Here is a 20,274-nt window from a genome sequence, read left to right as displayed (position 1 = left end):
CTGAAAAAAAAAAAAAAGCCCCTAGAAAGGGGCACCTTTCTTTGTATGCTAAGTAGACACGTAAAAATCTTAACAAGTAATAAAAAACTTCTCAATTTCCATGCTCAATTTCCATGTGCATTGCAATAGGCACTTACGAACCTAGCTGACCTGCTGAAAATGACCCAAGATTTTTACCAGACCAAAAGCTGAAACTAAGACACAAAATAATTGAATACCATTCATAAAAAAGAAAGGTGTACACAATACTAACAAGGTTCCCTCTAATACCAGGCGATGTTTTAGTATTATCCTTTCATGAATACTTGAACCAATGAAAAAATAAAGAATAAAAGTACATATCTAGGAAGCATGACTGGTGAAAAAACTTCATGAGCTATTCTGAGTAAGCTATTCTGACTAGACAGAAAAGGTCAAAGAGTCACCCTGTTAAAGTTTCCAGAGACATTGAAATGCATATACCATTGCAAAAGAAATACAATCATGAATTTTCAAGATAGCTAAAAACGTCATGACAAAACACAGTAGCCCTGAACAGCAACCAGTGTGACTTAGAATGGTGTTTGGGAAACCACTGCTTGTCTTACCCTTTCACGGCAGATTTCAGGCCATTTAACAAGAGGTTATCCCTCTCTGTGTCAGGAGAATTCCATGAGACGATCCTCTTTCCAACTCCTAGCATACCATGTGAAATGTAAGCCATGCTGAGAAGCAGAAGATACTAAATAATTTCATTTGACCATATTAAAAGAACTGCATTCTGACATATATGTATGTATGCTGCCATGGTGTAACAGCATACATATTGTTAAAATATCACCAACACAAAGCAGTACAGCAACTTGATTTATTATATGCAGATTCTTTTGCATTGTTGCTAAACAGTACACTGGTCCAAAGTTACTAAAATACTTAAAAAACTATACATTATGTAAACAAAACATAAATAAGACAGCATAGTTCTTTGTACATATAGTTTAGTACAGATTGTTAGGAATTCATGAATATTTACAATTCTATACCATAGATTGCATTTTTACAATGCATAAATATTTTTTACAGAAACAAAAAAAAAATAAATTTGACAAATAAAAAGGAGACACACACTGTCATAAACACACTGCCAAACAGTCCATATTGTAAGATGGAACATGTGCAAAAAGCTAGATTTTTCAAAACTGTTTAATGAACTCATTGGTCATTTCTGACCTTCTTACTAAACAACTCTCTGACAAACTAAATATATTTTTATTTCTTATCCCCATAGGTAAACAGGAAAGTGAAATCTTAAGTACTTTTGAGAAAATCAACTGTTTCATACAATGTAAGATGTTATTCAACAGTTGTAACTTCCAGAGTCAAAAGAATGCCCCACAACTTCAAAGTGGCTCATTTGCTCTAAATTCAGGATGCAGCGTTATCAGGTTTATCAAGGCAAGATGACTGAGATACAGGGAAGACAGTGGTAGAAATTCTACTCGTGGACACAACAACGGGAGGCAGTGATGAAGACTGCGAAGAAACTTTTGATGCTGGAGTATTTATAGCATTCAGAATGGCTCCCTCTGGACTGACCAACAATTTTTTGATGGAAGTGTCCAACTTAAACACTGAAGTGTTGCTGGGTAAATGGGAGTTTGAAGGATGAACAGCAGAAACCACAGAGGATGTTGTTGGAACGTTAGCAGGAGATTTTATCACTGAAGACACAGACACTGTTGCTGCAGATAGTGGAGTACACGAGCTAGCTGGAGTGCTAAGTATCTGTGATGTCACGTGTACAACAGGTAAAGCATCTGCAGACCCAAAAGAGTTCACAATTTTTGTAGAGTTTTTCAAAAGTCGCTGTGATGTTTGCCAACTTAGTGAATTACTTGGTGCCAGCACGATTTTTGAGGTTATTGGATTAACAACTGGTACACCTTGAGCCTCCTGGCCGTGGTTAATATTTAAAGGAGGATTATGTTTTGTGTTATAAGAGAGAAGAAGGACATGGCTGCCAGCTCCAAGGCCTTGTGGTGGAACAACAAAACAAGTACCATTAATCATTATCTGAGTCCCAGGTGCCAAAGGCATACAAGTGTTAATGACTATTTTCTGTTGAATGCAAGGTTCATTCAGTTGACCTCCTGTCTTGCTTGTTATAGCTGGTGAAGCCGCACACATCTGAATGGTAGGAGCAACAGTGTAAGCAGGACTTTGTTTCTCTAGACTGGGAGGCACCTGCTGGCACTGCAGCGATGAAAAACTTGGAAAAGTAATGACTTTACCTGTATTTGGTGAGCCAGGGGTCAACAAACTTTGAGGTTTTTGGGTACCTGCATTACTTGGCCCAGCAGCTGTAACTTCAGATAACTGAAACTGAAGCACTGTGGGCAGCTGGCTTTTTGGTACAGGAGGAGGAGGAACTGCTGCCAACTGAGGAACTGTATGCAACACTTTGCGTGGGGTGGCTACAGATCCAGACAAGCTAATGACTGGAAACTGCAAGGCAGATGTTAGGCTCTGAGAAGATACCATTGGCTGAGTTTTTGAAATTAGCACAGATGAAGCAAGATGTCCTGTTTTCACAGTTGATATACCTACAGTATTTCCAACATTTGCTGTACACAGTCGATTACCTAGAACTGGCCTTACTCTTGAGGGATCATTCCCACCACTCAAGACAGCAGGCCGCGTCCCAGAAGATGTCCCACTTGGTGCTACTGAAACAGATTCTGGACATGCGTTTGCTGTTGGAACTGAAAATGAATTTATAGCTTTTGCTGCAACACACACAGATTCATTAACTGACACAGCACTTTGACTCATAAAACTTGAACACACAGGAACCAAACTACTGCTACTTGTCAAAGATAAAGCCAAGCCTATGCTTTTTTTGTCTTCTCCCTTAGAAATTGTAGAGTGCAATATATTAACTGGTGGAGCCTGCTGTGCACTGCCTTTAGCATTTACAATAGTTTGACCTATATTTAGTCCAATTTTCACATCTTTTACCTGAGCAATAGTTGGTGATGAATTTATTCTTACTGGCGCCCCCATTGTAGATGGGATCAGAACCAACTGCGGTTGCTCTGTGGCACTAACAAAGGTTTTGCTTATAGAAGAAGGAAGGTTATGTTTCAGAGGCTCAGCAACTAGGCTAGTGACTGAAGGTCCACTGGGAATTTGTGTGTTAATGAAAACTAACTTCTGAGCACTAATGCCAGTAGATGTTAGAGATGGTATAACACTGACTCCTGATGCACCACAGGGGGATAAAATAGGGGGATTTGTGACTAAGGTGAGTTTCTGTACTGGAGTACCACTGATAAAATCTCCATTTATTACTGAACTAGACTCGGGCTGAATAACATAATTTGTTTTAGTTTTAGCGTCACCTTGTTTCTGCACAGAAGAATTTGGAGTTATCACTGTGTTACTTTGCCCACTGCTAGACACACTAATGGGACTGTTTGGAGTGGCTGATACTGAGCTGCTAGCTGACAAAATGCAGGATGAAGGGCAGGACACTTGGCAGGTGGTCTCTATTACATGACCCAAAGTGGCCCCAATAGCAGGCTGCTGTAAAGTAAACTTTGTATTTTTATCCACTGCCTGGTTAAAATCAGCTGAGAAAGATGGAGTGTTAAAAGATGAACCTGTCGAGGAGGCAAATCCAGAAAGAGATGACTGTCCATGACTTGGGAGACTAGACGTGGCTGTTGTTACAGATGGAATAGTAGAAGATGATAATGCTGTGTTTTTTGGCACCAAAAAACCCTTAAATTGAGATGCATATGTCAAAACTGAACCAGAAGATATACTAGTAGGTGAAATTTGGTCTGGGTTTGTCTGTACTTTAACAATTCCTGTGTTTCCACCTCGTGTTGTGACCAGAATAGATTGTGATTCTCTTATACACACAGTTTTCAACTCCTGCCTAGTTTCAAAGGATTCAGTTGCCTGTTGTGATGCAAGACAATTAAAGGCAGTAGCAGTGTTTGTAGATGCACTTAATGCTGTTGCTGATATCAGAGAATGACTAGCTGTGGAAATACTAGGTGAAGACAAAAACACAGGGAATGTGGTAGTTGAAACTGCAGTCCTGAGGGTGTCCTGTTCAGTTTGGCACACCTTAGCTGTTGATACTAAGTTACTTGTTGTAGCAGGCAATGTTTCTGAACTGCTGGTGGGACCAGTCCCTTGTGACAAGTGGCTAATATTCTTGTTAAAAATTGTACTTGTTGAATGAGGGGTAATGTTTGCAGGAGCTGATACCAGGACAGGTGTTAAAGATGCACTGACATTTGTTAATTCCGGGAAAGTTGCACAGTGCAGCTCAGAAGAGTTCTGCTGGAGTAAATTACTGTCCTTGGACAATGCTTTTCCTTCTTTTTGTTGCAGAAGAAAATTCTTAGGTAAGATAAGAACTTGTTGCATTACTTTTTCTCCAGTTTTAGGGTCAATCACAGGTTGCATTTGAATTTTCACCGAGCTGCTGTGAAGGTCTACAGGTACACAGTGTCCATTTGGCATTTTGTATACCATTTGTAAAGGAGTCTTTGAACTTGTCTGACACGGCAATGTTGGTTTTATCAGTGATGATTCAACAGGTGATAAAACTGGCTTTTCAGAAGTAGATGCATTTATGCCTGGTGGAGGTGACAGTTGATTTGTTAAGGTCACTTTGTTCCCAATATTTTTGGCAAGCAAGGCCTGGATGGGCTTGGTCCCTTTCAGAAAGCTTGACGCTGATGTTGCAGGATCTGTCAAAGAACATGATTCTGGAGATGATCCTTCAAGTTGCTTCAGATCAGTCGAACAACTGTCTGTCTGTAGGCTACTTTCTGAACTCTGGACTGCAGCCTCACTATTGCTTAGCTTAGCCTTCTTTCTTGGTGGAAGCTCATTAGTGTTTTGATCCAGACAACTGTTCAGCTTGGGCTGTCGTTTAACAGATTTGAGCAGTGTCTTGTGTATTTCTTTAGAGGTTGATTCTTTTTTCAGAAGTTTGCTTTTCCCAGCAGGTAAATTCATCTCTAATAGCTTCATTTCATCTGCAAGGATATTAAAACAGAAACCACGTTTTACAAGTTTGCAATTGGTATTTCTATACAACAAATGTATAGGTGTAGGGATATGGGCAGTGAAAGTCTCTGCTCCATTAAACGTACCTGGTGAAGGACCTTTTTCAACACAAAATGGGGACAGCAAGAAAAGGAGGAAGCTCTAAGGACATATGGTGAGAAAATGACGAAAACCAAACTGTATTAATTGAAAAGGGCATGTGGAAATGTGAGAAGGTTTCTTCCAGTATGGTAATCTAAGTGGGGATCTGATCAGTTGGGACAGTAAGGGAAAAAGGGGAAACCAGAAATCAAATATACAGAGACACAGACCAAACAAAACAAACAAAGGGGTGATGACAAGAAACAACCTCAACGGTCCTACCAATTAACGGGCTCTCAAGAAAGTACAAGTACAATTTTGAGAGTGATCAATCTGGACTTTGCAGCTGGTAAGATCATGGATATGAGGCTGAAGTGTGGAAATAGAGCTGGACAAGCCCATGAAAGGAGTATGCTGGAGAGAGGGATGATGGGAATAATACGGTAGAAGATGTGAGAGTGGGCAGAAAAGCAAATAGAAGAAGATAGCATGTGTAAAATGTGGCATGTACTCTCATCTGAGAGCTGTCTGATCTCTATAATAGTCTGTCCTACCTTCTTAGACCTTTTTGTTAAATCATTTCATAACTATCTCTATGTAATCTCACTCCCCATCCATGTGTGTTGGTGCTCCAAGGACCAACTGACACCTACCAGTGAGAACTATTTGTGAATGAGATCTAATGCTAGTCAGACCATGGCAGTAGGCACCTCTGAATGGGGGAGTGGGGCTCCTAGCATAAGTAGCTGGAAGTACCATAGCCTTCTCTATCTAGGGAGGATCCTGCAGAATTTGTGCCCAGAGTGCTAGCTACTGGGAACACCAGTCTAAGTGAGTTTGAGGCTAACTACTGGAGTCAGAATGCTGGCGTACATTTTTCAAGCCTGCTGTATCAGTAACTGGAGCAAATGTGTCCAGTGGGCTGGGAATGGTGTGCATGTCCTGAAAACCAGCTACTGAGGAGACTGGTATAAGTGAGGGGCTTCACACTGCTCCACACATCACAGCCCACATGCCTGCTAACAGCAGCTGTAAAATAAGGCCAAGCATCTTCATTTTCCTCAGACAGGATGTGCATGGGGATATACATACATAATTCACTAACGAACTTCAGGCTGGACCTGAAGGGGGTCAAGGTCCAGACTAAGGTATCATGTAGGTGAAGGGTTTGCGCTGGAATATCCAGGGGAACTAGCAAGGGTAGAGCACTTGCAAAACAAGTGTATATGAGTGCTAAGTGTTTGTAGCAAGTATCAAGCTGGACCAGGCAGTGAGCAGGGAAAAACTGTGAGGTGACTAAAGTGGTCCAGGACTCAGGCAGGTGGACAGAAGGGGCTATGCCAGCACTGAGGTAATCAGCAAACGTGTATTGTTAACCTAGAGCATATCATGTATGTGCTTTTACCACTACTCTACTAGTTGAAAAGGAGAAAGTTTGCAGATGTCTGCTTATGTTTTAAATGAGTCCCTCACAAAGCTGCATCTTGCCTGTGGCAGTTTGCATGACTGCTGTTGTCACTGTTGTGTGCATATACATCTCTCTCTAGGATATATGCTCAACTTTGCCACTGATTGAACTTGCAAACAGGACAGCAGTAGCTGCATCCCTCAGCCTGATCACAGACTGCAGGTCACTGGGTGAATAGAACTGGGCTTCAGTGGCCCAACAGAAGTGATTCCTGGTCTGGGGTTTCTGGAGGAGGCAGGTGTGCTCCTAACAATGCTCAAAAATAATAAGCATCTGTCACGACAACTGTGAAGAGTAGTCTCTGAGATTATGATTGTTCATCAGCTTTATTACCTTTACTTCTCTTTAAAAAATGTTATTTCCAATTCAGTGTTGTACTGGCTTTACATGGTAAGGTTTTGGTACTGGGGGAGCTGAAGGGCTGGCTCTACAGAGAAGAGATCAAGAGCTGCCCCTGTGCCAAACACAGCTGGGATCAGCTGGCTTCAAAATGGACCTACTGCAGGCTAGAAGTAAGTCCATCAGCAAGTAAGTAAACAAACACTGGAGAGGGAGAAAAAGGAGGGAGAAAATTAAGCTGAGTAGTGCAGTTGATACAGCAGAAGGAAGGGATGCTATCCAGAGAGATCTGGACGAACTTGAAAAGTGAATCTAATGAAGTTCAAGTAGGCCGAGTGCAAGGTTTTGCTGCAATCAGTTTGTGGCAAAACCAGACATGACTGAACTCTGGAAAAAGAACTTGAACAACAACCCTGCAGAAGCTCTGGTGGATAAAAAGCTTGAAATGAGCCAGCAGTGTTCAGCTGTATCCTCGAAGGCCAACTGTAATCTGGGCTACATTAAAAGAGGGGTAGTCAGCAGTGTGAGGGAGGTGACTGTCCCCCTCTGTTATGCTCTTGTGAGGTCCCACTTGGAGTACCGCATCCAAGCCGGAGACCCACAGCTGTTGGAACAGATCCATAGTTGGGCCATGAAGATGATCAGAAGGTGGGAACACCTCTCTTATGAAGAAAGGTTGAAGGAGCTGGGCTTGTTTATCCTAGAGAAGGCTTCACTTAAGCCCTCCAGTGCTTACAAAATAGGAGGGTGACTAACTTTTTACACAGTCTGATAGTGACAGGACAAGGTGGAATGGTTTTAAACTAAAAGAGGAGAGATTTAGGTTAGCTGTCAGAAATAAATTTTTTACTGAGAGGATAGTGAGGCACCAGGACCAGGTTAACCACGAAAGTTGTGGATGTCCATTTCTGGAGGTTTTAAAGGCAAGATTGGATGTGTCTCTATGGTCCACTTGATCTAGTGAGTGGCAGCCCTGGCTAAGCCAGTGAGATTGGAATTGGACAGGCTTTCAAGTCCCTTCAATCCCAGAACATTTTGCAATTCTGTGAACTGCAGTCCATGGGAACCATCCATGCTGGAGCTGAATAAAGGTGGAGCAAGGAGTGAGAGAGACAAACTACTATGAACTGACTGTGACCTCCATTCTCCAACACCATTGTTCCACTCAGTGCAGGGAAGAAGAGGACTATTTGGGAATGAAATAAAGTTGAGTTAGTGATGGGTATGGTCAGGGTTTGTCTTTGTTTCTGACCATTCTACTCCAATTGGAAATCAATTAAATTAATTTTCCTCATGTTTAGTCTATTCTTGTCTTTACTTTGATCCATAAGATCTCCCATATTATTTTCTACCCTGTTTTACTGAGAACAGGGAGTGAGAGAGTGGCTGGGTGGGCACTGGGATGCTGGCCAAGGCATCCCACCATAAAGGTAAATTCTGAACAGGTACATTATATGATCACACAGTTAGGCATTAAAATTGTAAAAGTTCCCATGAATCAGAATTTTTGTCTTGGTCATGTCTACCCTTCTATTTCACACCTGTCAGGCATAAATCAAAATGTATTTCAATATTATCACAATGGTAGCTAAGGAAAAAAAAAATATGATGCAAGCTCAGATGGAAAAATTCAGCTCCTTAGTCAACTTCATTCAGCTCCTGGATCAAGTTAAGGCTATCAAATTCCAGTAAATGCTTACCATTGTCTGGGTGATCTTTTCTGGGAATTTCCACATATTCTGCAGCCTCTGAAGATTTACTGCTTACTATTGCAAAACAATCTTTGCCAGCATCAACCTCACTTTCATCATTACTCCACAATTCTCTGGTAAATTTATCATGGTCTGGATGTCTTTTAAATTCATCGTAGTCCTTCTTCAATCTAGACCTTGAAAGTAATAAGACTAACTTTACAAAAAAACATTACTTTCTTTTAAAACTCTCTTAATTGCATTTGCTGCCACAGTAGAAGAAATTTTCAGGGTAGCTCTGCAAGTCTCTAAAACCCAGAAAATGTGAAGTGACAGTAACATCCTTTCCCTTGCCAAAATCGAATTGTATGCCATTAAATCCGTTAACAACAAGCAAAAAGACTGAGTCAAATATAACCATCACTGTTAAACTGCATTTATTTTCTTTATCTTAATTCATTTTGCACAGTGACAAGAACTCGAGTGTTAAATGTAGGAAGTCTAATTCTGACTCTGAAAACAGCTCCAGCTATACAAATTAGGTAAATCTTGAATGCATCATGCTTTTGGCTCAGCAACAGGACCAAAATGTAACTTGCTCCTTTAAGACAACCTTTTATTTTCTGGGTCAACTGAACAGCTGCCACTGTCATTTTCACAGGCTTACACTCCACTAAGAACGTACATACGATGGAATTACATAGCTGCTTTACTCACTTGAACACTCTTCAGAAACACATCCACTTTATAGCACACTTATCTTGACACTCCTAAACTGCTGCGTATTTCCATTGTCCCTTCTTCTACGCCAATGTTTAGATGAAATCTAGGGATATTTTAGTGTACAAATACAGAGAACTGCATGATTCAGGTGGTGGTAACCAACACAATTTCCAGGAGGATTAATCAGCAAAAGAATAAAGAGATGATAGCAATTAGTATTCTGTGTGGAAGAGAATCTATACTCCAGTATGCGTCTAAACTCAGTCTTCGTGAAATTAAGAATAAGATCTTACCCTTTCTTATGGCTTAAAATTGCAATTCTTTGCACTGAGTGCAGTAATGTCTACCTGCTCCCTAAGGAGTGGGGGAAGAACAAAAATGGAGAATTACAGCTGGTCAGGCAGAAAACTTCATGAGTCAGGACACCATCCCACTGTGTCTAAGAGAGGGTACAAGGTAGTCCTGGAGATGGTAATTGGCTTCAATCAAGAGCTCAAATCAACAGGCAAGTTCCTGGTGATGAGGTAGGTCTGAGGCTGAGCTGGGACATCAATTCCACTGTTTTCAGTCAGGATTGGAACCAGTGATGGCTGCCAGGGTTAGACCCAGTCCAGTGATTGTTGAGCAGACCCACACTGGTGATGCAGGTTTGAGGTCAGGCTGAAGTCAGGCCAGATCTGCAAGATCTGTGGTCGAGCAGGGACACTGCTGCAGCTGAGCTGGAAACTAGCATTCCTATAGTAGAGGTTGAAAGCTGCAGAATGGCTTGAAATTGGGATTCTGGGCCCATGAGCATGTAATATGGCTGGAGACCAAGCTGGTTTTGGTCAGAATAAGTAAGACCTATTAGTATATTTTAGCTTTCACACTCTCACTAATAAGACAAACTTGAAGATTACATAAGATGTAGTGAGGGTGAGATACTTTATCAGCTCTACCATTAGGACTTCAAGCTGATGTCTAGGTGCAGAAGTACACTAGGGAACTACAGAATGATCCTAGTAAACAACTACTGTAATAAAATTTAAAACTGGATTTCAGTCATAAAGAGTACTCCTATTAAGTAAAGCTACAAAGAGGAGGAAGTAAAACTTATAAACTCTTAATCCATATGAAGGTCTTGCAGAGATTGAATGAGCTCTGCCCAGCCCTCAACCACCAAGAAGACCAACAATTTCATGTAATTAGCAGATGTTAACTGGATGACACACTGCAAATGCAGCTGGAGTTGAAATGGTGTTGTTGCTTATACTAGCATAAGCAGATTTTATTCAGTTGAGTTTTCCCTTTCAGGATACCTTTTTTCACCACTTCTCATGGGTGTTACACAGCTGCCTAGCATCTGCATAATGAAACAAGACACTGAACTAGCCTTCTCCCATCCATCTCTTTCCTCCTCTCAATTTGTAAAGATTGTTTTCCAGCTCAAGCTTTTCAGAAGTATGCTATGTGTCTGTCCAGATAGTTTTGTTGCAGAAATGACTAGGCTACCTAAAGAAATTTGGGTTTCAGACTAAAACACGTGAGTTAAGTTCATTTCAGAAACTATTATCTACATGAAATGCATGTTTCCTTAGCTTCCAGCACATACGTATGATAAGACTTCAGCCATACAGATCATGTATAAAAATGAATGACTCAGACCCACAGTACTTCTATGAATACACCTTACAAATGACAGTTCTATTTCCACATTATGTGGCTACTCACCTGAACACCACAGTTAGTAAAGAAAATCCATTCCAAAATAGAATTTACAAGAAGGATAATTTACACAAGGGATAAACTAGAGAGCCCATACTCTGGAAAATGAAATTCTTTTAATAGTACACCCGTCATGTTTCCAAAGGAAATTGAATTGCTACACGCAAGCAGAAAAGAACAGCTAAGAAAAAATGAATAGAAACTCAAAAAGAATAGAAAAGAGCAGAACTTGCACTCTGGGCTATTGTATAAAGTAAAATGTTCAACAACATCCTAAATTTCCAAATAAGGGTATTCATTCATGTATGATGCCCATAAATTGAGCTACTATGGAACCAGCGCTTACTGTCTGTGTGTTATTTTTTAATGTAATACCTTTTGCATTTTCAGAATTAGTTCTGTACCATGTAACTGTGTAAACTGCTTTCTTCACATTTAATATATTAGCAGCAGCCTAACTTTCCCTATCATTTGACACATGCTTCTAATCATTACCTACTTTTTCAGTTTCTATGTGGTGAAACAGACGTGATTATAGCAACAGCTATACAGCTAACAGACAACAGTAGCACCACACTTCAAGACAAAATGACCACAAAAAATCAGTATCAAATCTCCCCAGGGCTTAGAAGAGAGATGCCACCTCAGTCTTAACTGCTACTAACACTTCTCCTTACTTGTCTGATGCTTCTCAGACATATCTCATTCTAGATGCATTCTAAATTCACAGCTCTATGAAGATGTTATAATAATTGCTTTGAATTGCTTTGTAGAGAATTCATCAGCAACTCATTTAAGTAGCTTAAGACAGTATGTAGTCAGATATAAAGTGCCATAGTTTAAGCCCTGGTTCATATATGCATCAAATAAACAGCAATACAAGTCCTGTTTTGTAGAGTTCTAACTATCAAGCTCGGCATCATTAAGGATTTTAGATCATTGTAGAGAAAAAAATCTTTGGGGTTAACCTTATCCATACTCAGAAACACTACATATGGAATATAAAAAATCCTTTCAACTAAAGCACTGACAGGGCTTCTCCCTGTTTTCTCTTCACTTAAATTCTTTGAGAGGCCAACTAATATTAATTATTTTAAAAAATGATGAATTTTGGCCCATTTCTGCTTTATTACATGCACTATTGTTAAAAAAAGAGTAGCTGATTACCTGTTCCTCTGAAATGCTTTCATTAGCTTTGGTTCCCATGGTAACAGTTCATTAAGCAGTCGTACCAATGTACCATGCAACTCCTTTACTGCTTGCTTTCGGTGGTACCATCTTCCCTGCAAACATAAATACCATCTATTTATCATAGCATTAAATCAGAATCTTGTTATTGTGCATCAGTCCTACGATAATCCTGGTACATGTTAATACAGCATAGAAAGAAAATAACTGGAAGAAAACAGTAAGTTTCACAGATTTTTCTACCCTTAGTGCATGTAAGAAGAAATGAGTATTTCTATGTTTTCTATATTACATAAAAATAATGTCCTAATTAAAAAAATAACGATTGGAAAGATGTTCATTTTTTTCAGTTAAAACTACAACTGATGCAGAAACCCACAAATACACCATGTATTTAAAATTACTTACATTGCTAACTAACATACAGTAGTCCATGCCAGTTGTGGAAGCTAACCATCTAATTACATTTTAAATAGTTAAATTTATGCAGAAAAACTTAAACAATTTCAGTTAAAGTGATATCATTTATACTTTTACTTCCAAAATATTTTACTACAGTTCTTAGGAGAAAACAGTTTAGGGAGAAAACAGTTTTTGCACTGTATTTTTGTACTTTATTCAGAATTTAAGATAAATGTATTTTTAATAGAAAAATTTTGCAAATTGGTCAAAATAACAAACTACAGGGCAGTTTCCTGGTGTTAAAAATTTAGCTTTGGATTTAAATGTGTAATTAGAAATACTTCCTGTTCAAACTGACATAAGTGCTCTTACGATCTTCCATGAAAACTTCGTGTTTGAAAAGTCTGTAGAATAAAAGATATTCAGGGAAAAATCTATTTTGCAAGATGCATAAGGAGCAGCTGAGGCCCCTGGGTTTGTTCAGCCCAGAGCAGAGGCAGCTGAGGGGAGACCTTACGGTGGCTGCAGCTCTACATGAAGGAAGCAGAGGGGCAGCTCTGAGCTCTGTTTTCTGGTGAGTGACAAATGGTATGAGGCTGAGAGGGGTGGGTCAGGTGGGGGTTAGAAAAGGTTCTCCACCAGAGAATGGTGGGCATGGATCAAGCTGATCAGGGCACTGGTCACAGCCTCATGCTGCCACAGTTCAAGAAGCATTTGGGCAGCACAAAATATGGTCTCATTTTAGGTAGTCCTGTGCGGAGTCAGGAGTTGACTTGATGATTCTTGTGGGATCCTTCCAGCCCAAACCATTCTATGAGGGCTGTTACAAAAGTAATGCCTCCTGTTTTACTCTGTTGGCTGACAACATCAGACGCAGATGGTGGTACGGCAGTAGAGGCTGAACAATCTCACCAATATTCCATTACCCTTCATTGCTGTGTGACTGATGGCAGCAGAGTGACAGTCTGACATGGAAGTGTGTATGAAACAGATGTAAGGAACTGAATTCCTCCACATGGAAACAATTCCACCCACTGACATTCATTGACATTTGCTGAATGTTTATGGAGATCAAACAGTAGACGTGAGCACAGTGAGGTGTTGGATGGTCCATTTCAGCAGTGGTGACAGTGATGTTAAAGAAAAGCCATGTTCCAGATGGTCGTGAAGATTTTCACAAGTGTGGCATGCAGGTTCTTGTTTATCGCTGGTAAAAATGCTTTGCTAATGGTGGTGACTGTTTTGAGTGTTTTGTAGCTGAGAGTTTTCTCTATCATACAGTGTTATTCTGCTCTTTGTATCTGTTGTAGTTTCCATGGAAATAAACAGACGGCATTATTTTCAGTGATCTACGCATGATTCTATCATCCACAAGGTCCATTACAGCTCAGGACATTTTCTATTTTATGATTCTGTGATATTCTGTGATTCTATTTTCTGTTGTAACTCGCTTAAATAGGGAAAATGCAATACTGAAAAGAAAACATAGTATCTGTAATAGTGCCAAACACCTTTCTGAACAGTATTAAGTACATAATTTTTCCTAAGAATTTTTTTCCAAGAATTCTTTAACCTATTACACAAAGGATTGAAAGAAAAGCATATTTTGCCAGCAAAATTTCAGTGGTGTATATGGGGAGAGTAGGCTTCTGGCTGCTTAGAGAAACAGTTAATCAGATCTCCTGGACACGTGCTCCTGATAGTACTGGGGTTCATCAGTGCTGGCTGCTTTTTAACAGCCATCTTCTAAGAGGGCAGGAGGTAATTCCAAAGTATCAGAAGTAGGGTAAAAGACCAATTTGCTTCAGCAGGAATTTTCTTCTCAAGCTCTAGTGGGAAAGCAAAATGTATGCACATTGGAAATAAGGTCAGGTGAAATGGGTGAACTACAGAGATGCTGTTTGCTACTGTATGGAAAAAAAACATTGCAGCTAATGAGAGCTGGAGTTGGCTGGTACTACTATTAAGACAAAACAAAAAGGGAGAAGATTATTCAGAGAGTTTTTTTAAGAACACCTGAAAGACAACACAGTCACTGGTTGTAGCCAACACAGGTTCATGGGGAAGAAAGTTCTGTTTAACCAACATAATCATGATAAGGTTACCCACATAGCACACTAAGGGAAGACAGCTGATGTAATCTTTTTTTATTTAAGCAAAACTTTGATACTGTTTCTCTATTACCCTATTGGATAAAATGTCCAGCACACAGCCAGACAAATACATAATGCACTGGGTGAGCAACGGGCCAATGAGTCACGCTTAAAGGGTTAAACAGGTCATCATCTTACTGATGGCCAGTCACTAGCGGAGTTCCATGGAACTCCATTTTAGGGCTAGTTCTCTTCAACATTTTTATGAATTACCTGGAGTTGAATGTATAATACAGAAATCTACAGATGATACTAAATTAGGAGCTGTTGAATCCCTTGAGAATACAGGTTAAAGAGATGGACAATCATCAGGTGTGTGAAATTTAACTCCCTTGATTTGTCTGAGAAAACGTTAAGACAGTAAATAGACTGTGGTTCAGCATGAAAAAGAAGTAACACTTGGGAACCTATTTGTTTGATACATTTCTTTTGTTTTTGATAGAACTCCTATCCTTAATGGTTTCCTGTGGTCCAGCATGCTAAGAAATCTATGGCAGGAAATACAGCATAAATCTCAACTTGACTGCAATCTGCAATGATGTTTCATGGACTGTGGAATAATTCACTTCTATCTATTTCAGCTGATCTCTCCAAAGTACAGCGAGATCAATCAGGCTGAATGCTTATTTGACTATCAGGTATCTTATTTATTTTTATGGATAATAGTTTATGTGTTAGTACACTACAAGATGAACAGCTACTCCTTCACACTCAAATTTAAATAAAAAAAATCAAAAGGTTTTATATAGGAAATTATGCCACATTACACTTAGTGCTGAGCCCACAGAAAAGCTAGGAAACGGTGTTCTACTTTCCTCAACTTCTGGCCAGTCTCATTTGCACATACAATGTACTGCAGCATCAAACCTGCCACTGAGCACTGCAACAGAAAACAGCTCTTGTGCATAGGAGAAAGGGAAAGGGAAGGAAAAGTTGAAAGGAGAAAAGGGAAAGGAAGCAGCTTACAAAAGGCATCTGTTATTACCTCTTAGTAACAGCAGTCAATAGAATCAATTGCTAATGTATGAGAGAATTACATGTGCAGATTTATTTTTCCTGTGATATATAAAAAATATTCTACAGCCAGTTTTAGAAGGGATTAGTTTATATATTATGAAGTTTTAGTGGGTCGTGCTGAACCAAAATATGAATGATGCCACTACTGTCAGGGTATAGAAATGTTGTATAGGCATTTGATAAAGCATTTAAACTGTGTTAAAACATAGTATAAAATAAAAACAGTTATACTAAAAATGACTACAGAGTTCACAGAAAATAGTCAATTTCTGAGCAGCTAATTTATTTTTAAATAAGATCGTGGTTTAAGGAGAAAAAAGGAGCATTTTATGAGTCTGATAAATAACAGTTGAATCACTGAGTAAGCTTCGAAATGGTAACACTACCAGGGATTCAATAGCCTGACACAAGCAAAAGGCTTAGTCAAGAACAAACCTCAGAATGTTACTGCCTTCATTATCACTTCAAGAAAAGCTTTTTTTTACAGGCCACTTTTCTCCTTACTTCAAAAATAATAATAATAAAAAAGTCAGAAACACCAAGCTATGGACAGGCTTTTACTGAAAATTGTAGTGAATGTTAAATATAATTCCTAGGAAACTCCGCATGTGCTTCCAAATTATTTTTATGCAATTATGGACCAACACAGTGAGAAAATGTTAAGTTAGTTATTTTCCTAAATCTTAACAATTCACTTTTCTTACTGTGGTTTAGTAGTTCATAATGAATTTGCGACATACACACAACAAACACAAATTAGAATATCCTTTCCTTAGAATTAGTGAAGGTAGTGCTCAGAACGAAACTGCAGGGTGCTCACTGAGGGCAGGAGGTATCACACTCAGGGACTGGCCTGGTTTTGGTCAGTTGTTGGTGAGCAGTTGCACTGTGCATCACCTTTTTGTGTGTCCTTTCATTTTCTGTCCTCTTTCTTTCCTGTAAAACTGTCCTTAGTTCAACCCACATTATTTTACTTCCCCTATACCCTTATTCTCTCTCCTACTCTGCCTCTGTGGAGGGAGTGAGCAAAGGGCTGTGTGGTGCTTTGCTTCCTACTGGGTTAAACCACAACACAGGGACCTGTGTTTTTCCAGGTAAAAAGCTACTGAATGACTGTTAAAGCTCTAACTTAACTCCCTGCCTCAGTAATACTTATCAGCCTACTGATATGTATTCTGTACTCTCTACAAAACATAAATGTTCCTTTACAAATATGTATGTTGCAAACTCTTCTCAGTTACACTAAATGGTATAAATGCAGGAAAGCATCCACAAACTGAAGCTTAGGAAGTTTAGGTTGAACTTTAGAAGACTTATTTTCATGAGAAACCTATAGTGTTAGAACAGCTTGCCCCAGAAAAACTGCTGAGTCTCCATTCCATTTTATTTTCAGATTTCATTTCATCAGGCTTTGGCTACCCTACTGCATCAATAGTAATAGTGCTGTTTCAAGGCACAGAGACCTTCAGAGATCCCTGGTTAGTGGATTCCTTAAGATGAAAGATAAAGTCTCTGAATATGACCTGATGTGGTAATGAAATTAACAAATAAATAGGACGCAATACTTCAGGGCACAAAAAGCACTTAGTAGCACAGAATAGCGAAGAACTTTCTGAGTAGAAATGCATAAAAATGTAGTTGCATATGAAATTCCACAGTGAGTGGTGAAGTAGAACAGACAACTTTATACAAGTGAATAGCTATTACAGCTTCACAGTTCAGTTCTCTCATAAATGATAAGCATGAAGAGATGGATGTCTGGAGGTACTACTTTACAGCTTACATGAAATCCAGTAGGGTTTTATTAGTAGATATGAAATAAAAACACTCAACCACATTAACCCAAGATAGTTTTTGCTGGAAAAAGGTCTCTCAATGAAGAGCTTTCTTTTAACATGAGTGAAGAAACTGTTCCCCTTCTGTGTACTGGAACTAATTCTAATTTCATCAAGCTTTTACAGCGGACATTCCCAACTGATTATTTAAGGAGAAATATCCAGTAGCTAACTTGGATGTGTGTAGAATTATGCTCTTATGTGGCTTATAATTCACATTCCCAATAGCACTGTTTCTATACATTAATTCAAACTGCTAATTACTCTTTTCTTTCAAATAGCGATGAACAAAACGCTGTATTTTATTCTGGAAATACAACATACAGTATTAAGAACAAAACTATGGAGATTAAAAGGCCTAGACAGAAGACAAGTACAAAATGTAACTCCTACCTGTTTTAAGCTACAACTAAAATCTTAAAACACAAATACAAAAAAGAATAAAAATTAAGAAATGTGCTGAATGTTTCCATATATGCACATAGAGACATTCAACACATTCTGAACTGAAAACTTACCTTTTAAAATTAGGTTTCTGACATCCAGAGCAGCCAGGGAATGCTGACTCCACTCTCCGTGATGTCCCAACATACACTATTCTGGCACACTCATCATGGAACCCCAAAGCAGACTGGAGCCAGGATACTGATATATGGGGTAAGGACTGAACTTTATGGGGGAGTTTTTGTTGTTGTTGTTGTTTTTAATAAACACACACACACACAACCACAATATTATGCAGTTTTATAAGATTTTCTTTAGTCTTTACTTTATATCCCAGGGATATAAAATTAAGAAAATTAGAAATCTTATAAAACCATGCAATATTGTCGAAAAGGGGTGGTGGTGGAGGAAGAAAACTTACCTTACCCTTAATAGGCCTGCTCCATTCTGCAGCGGGGTTCTGTGGTATATGTGACATCACCAGTCTAGCGTTTTCTAGTGATGTCACATGGAGAGGGAGTTGATCTGCAGCTGCTTTGGACATCAGATACCTAAAGAAAAGAGATTAATAACTTCTTTCAATTCAGAGATTGGTTGATACTGAATATTCTTCTTAATCAATTTATGGGCCAACTTCCAGTATTTCAGAACCTCAGTGACAACTTTTATGAAAAAAAAAGGAATACATGAGATCACACAACGCAAAGACAGATGTAATACCTGGTGTAGCAACCTGCTTTGGCAGGAGGGTTGGACTCAATGATCTCTTGAGATCCCTTCCAACCCCATGATTCTATGATTCTAATAGAATATGTTTTCATCTTCAAAAAACTTAAGAGTTACTTCTTTAAGTTAAACTTCTACAAGTCAAAGACATGGATTTACCCTTGATATGTCCTTCTGAGCATTTTATCTGTCAACAGCTAGCCTCTGGCACTATTAGAAGACTGGAATGGAAGGAACACAGTCAGGAAGAATGGCTGGCAGTAAAGCACAGAACAAAATCACTCAGGACACCACTTTATCAATTATATGTTTGATTGTTTACCTATAACCAATGAAAAGACTGGAGAACATCTTTTGTCAGCACTCAAACTTTTTGTTGTTGTGGTTTTCTAAGACTTCAGCTTGCAATTCCGTTACAGGAATCCAATCAAACTGCAGTATATCCTGAAATAGTATCCCAGACTCTTCTCAAATATTGCAAATAAATGAGGTGAAAATAAACAAACGATCACCCAAGAAAAATCTTGCTAATAGGCATTTCCTCATCTCATGATTTATTTTACTACTATGTCCCTGTTTATTTGCAGGGGAGCTGGAACAGATGAACTTTAATGGTCCTTTCCAGCTCAAACTATGAAATAATTCCTTAGACAGACATATAGTCATTTGGGCAAAATTATTATCATCGTATTGATCACCTCTCAGATTTAAAGCCCAATTTTACTGCTTTTTCCAAACTAACTCAGAACACTGAAGTTACACACCACTGAACTATCACATTTCACTCTTAATTATAGCAGCTTACGTATACTAACTTATACTTCCTTAACACATCAAGGAACTGTATGAATGCAACATCTTAATATGTTAACAAAGAAGTCACTTTTCCTTTTAAGCTATTAATTAATAATTTTATCTTTCTTAACTGTAGATATACAAACATTTCACTATTCTTCAACAGACCATCTTAAAGTCAGCTGCTTTGTTGTAACTACCTGTGTGTGCTGACAGGAATGTCTTACCTGATTTTCAAAATAATATTTTTGTTGATCAAATTCCAAAGCACTATAACATGTTCTGAATAGACAGCAGTATGTCTACGATGAAAATGTTCCACATTAAATGTATGACTACCTATTCATGTGTTTGATGCAGGATTCACATCAGTAGATCTGGAATTGTAAAATACATGTGACAGAAGTGGCCTAGGTGAAGCATTTTAGCAAACACTTATTGGAGGACTAGTCTTTACACAGGAAAGGCATAAAAATCATGCAAAGCAAAAACAGTTATGAAACAAAATACAGCTAGTATAGGCAGCACTGAAGAGGTACTGAAGGAGCTAAGAAATACTGAAGACTAGGAAAAAAATGTGGAAAACCAGTGAGATATGCAAAAGATAGAAATAGTACAGAAGTAATTCTGTGGAAAAG

General features: G+C 38.9%; 1 protein-coding gene across 1 annotated transcript in view; it reads right to left on the bottom strand.

Moving 5' to 3' along the window:
- Positions 1 to 833: 833 nt before the first annotated feature.
- Positions 834 to 20,274, bottom strand: part of BRD10 (bromodomain containing 10) — a 58,748-nt gene continuing 39,307 nt past the window's right edge. Inside the window, exons 6-8 of the mRNA XM_065744156.1 lie at positions 12,244 to 12,359; positions 8,659 to 8,846; positions 834 to 5,039 (exon numbers count right to left, since the gene is read on the bottom strand). Coding sequence (XP_065600228.1) covers positions 1,405 to 5,039; positions 8,659 to 8,846; positions 12,244 to 12,359 — 3,939 coding nt within the window. The 3' untranslated portion in view covers positions 834 to 1,404. The remainder of the gene's footprint in view (positions 5,040 to 8,658; positions 8,847 to 12,243; positions 12,360 to 20,274) is intronic.

Source organism: Cyrtonyx montezumae, unplaced genomic scaffold, assembly GCF_038088225.1.
Source record: "Cyrtonyx montezumae isolate F1298 unplaced genomic scaffold, pur_monq_1.0 scaffold_30, whole genome shotgun sequence".
In the NCBI taxonomy this organism is placed as follows: Eukaryota; Metazoa; Chordata; class Aves; order Galliformes; family Odontophoridae; genus Cyrtonyx; species Cyrtonyx montezumae.
This window is presented reverse-complemented; position numbering and strand designations above follow the sequence as displayed.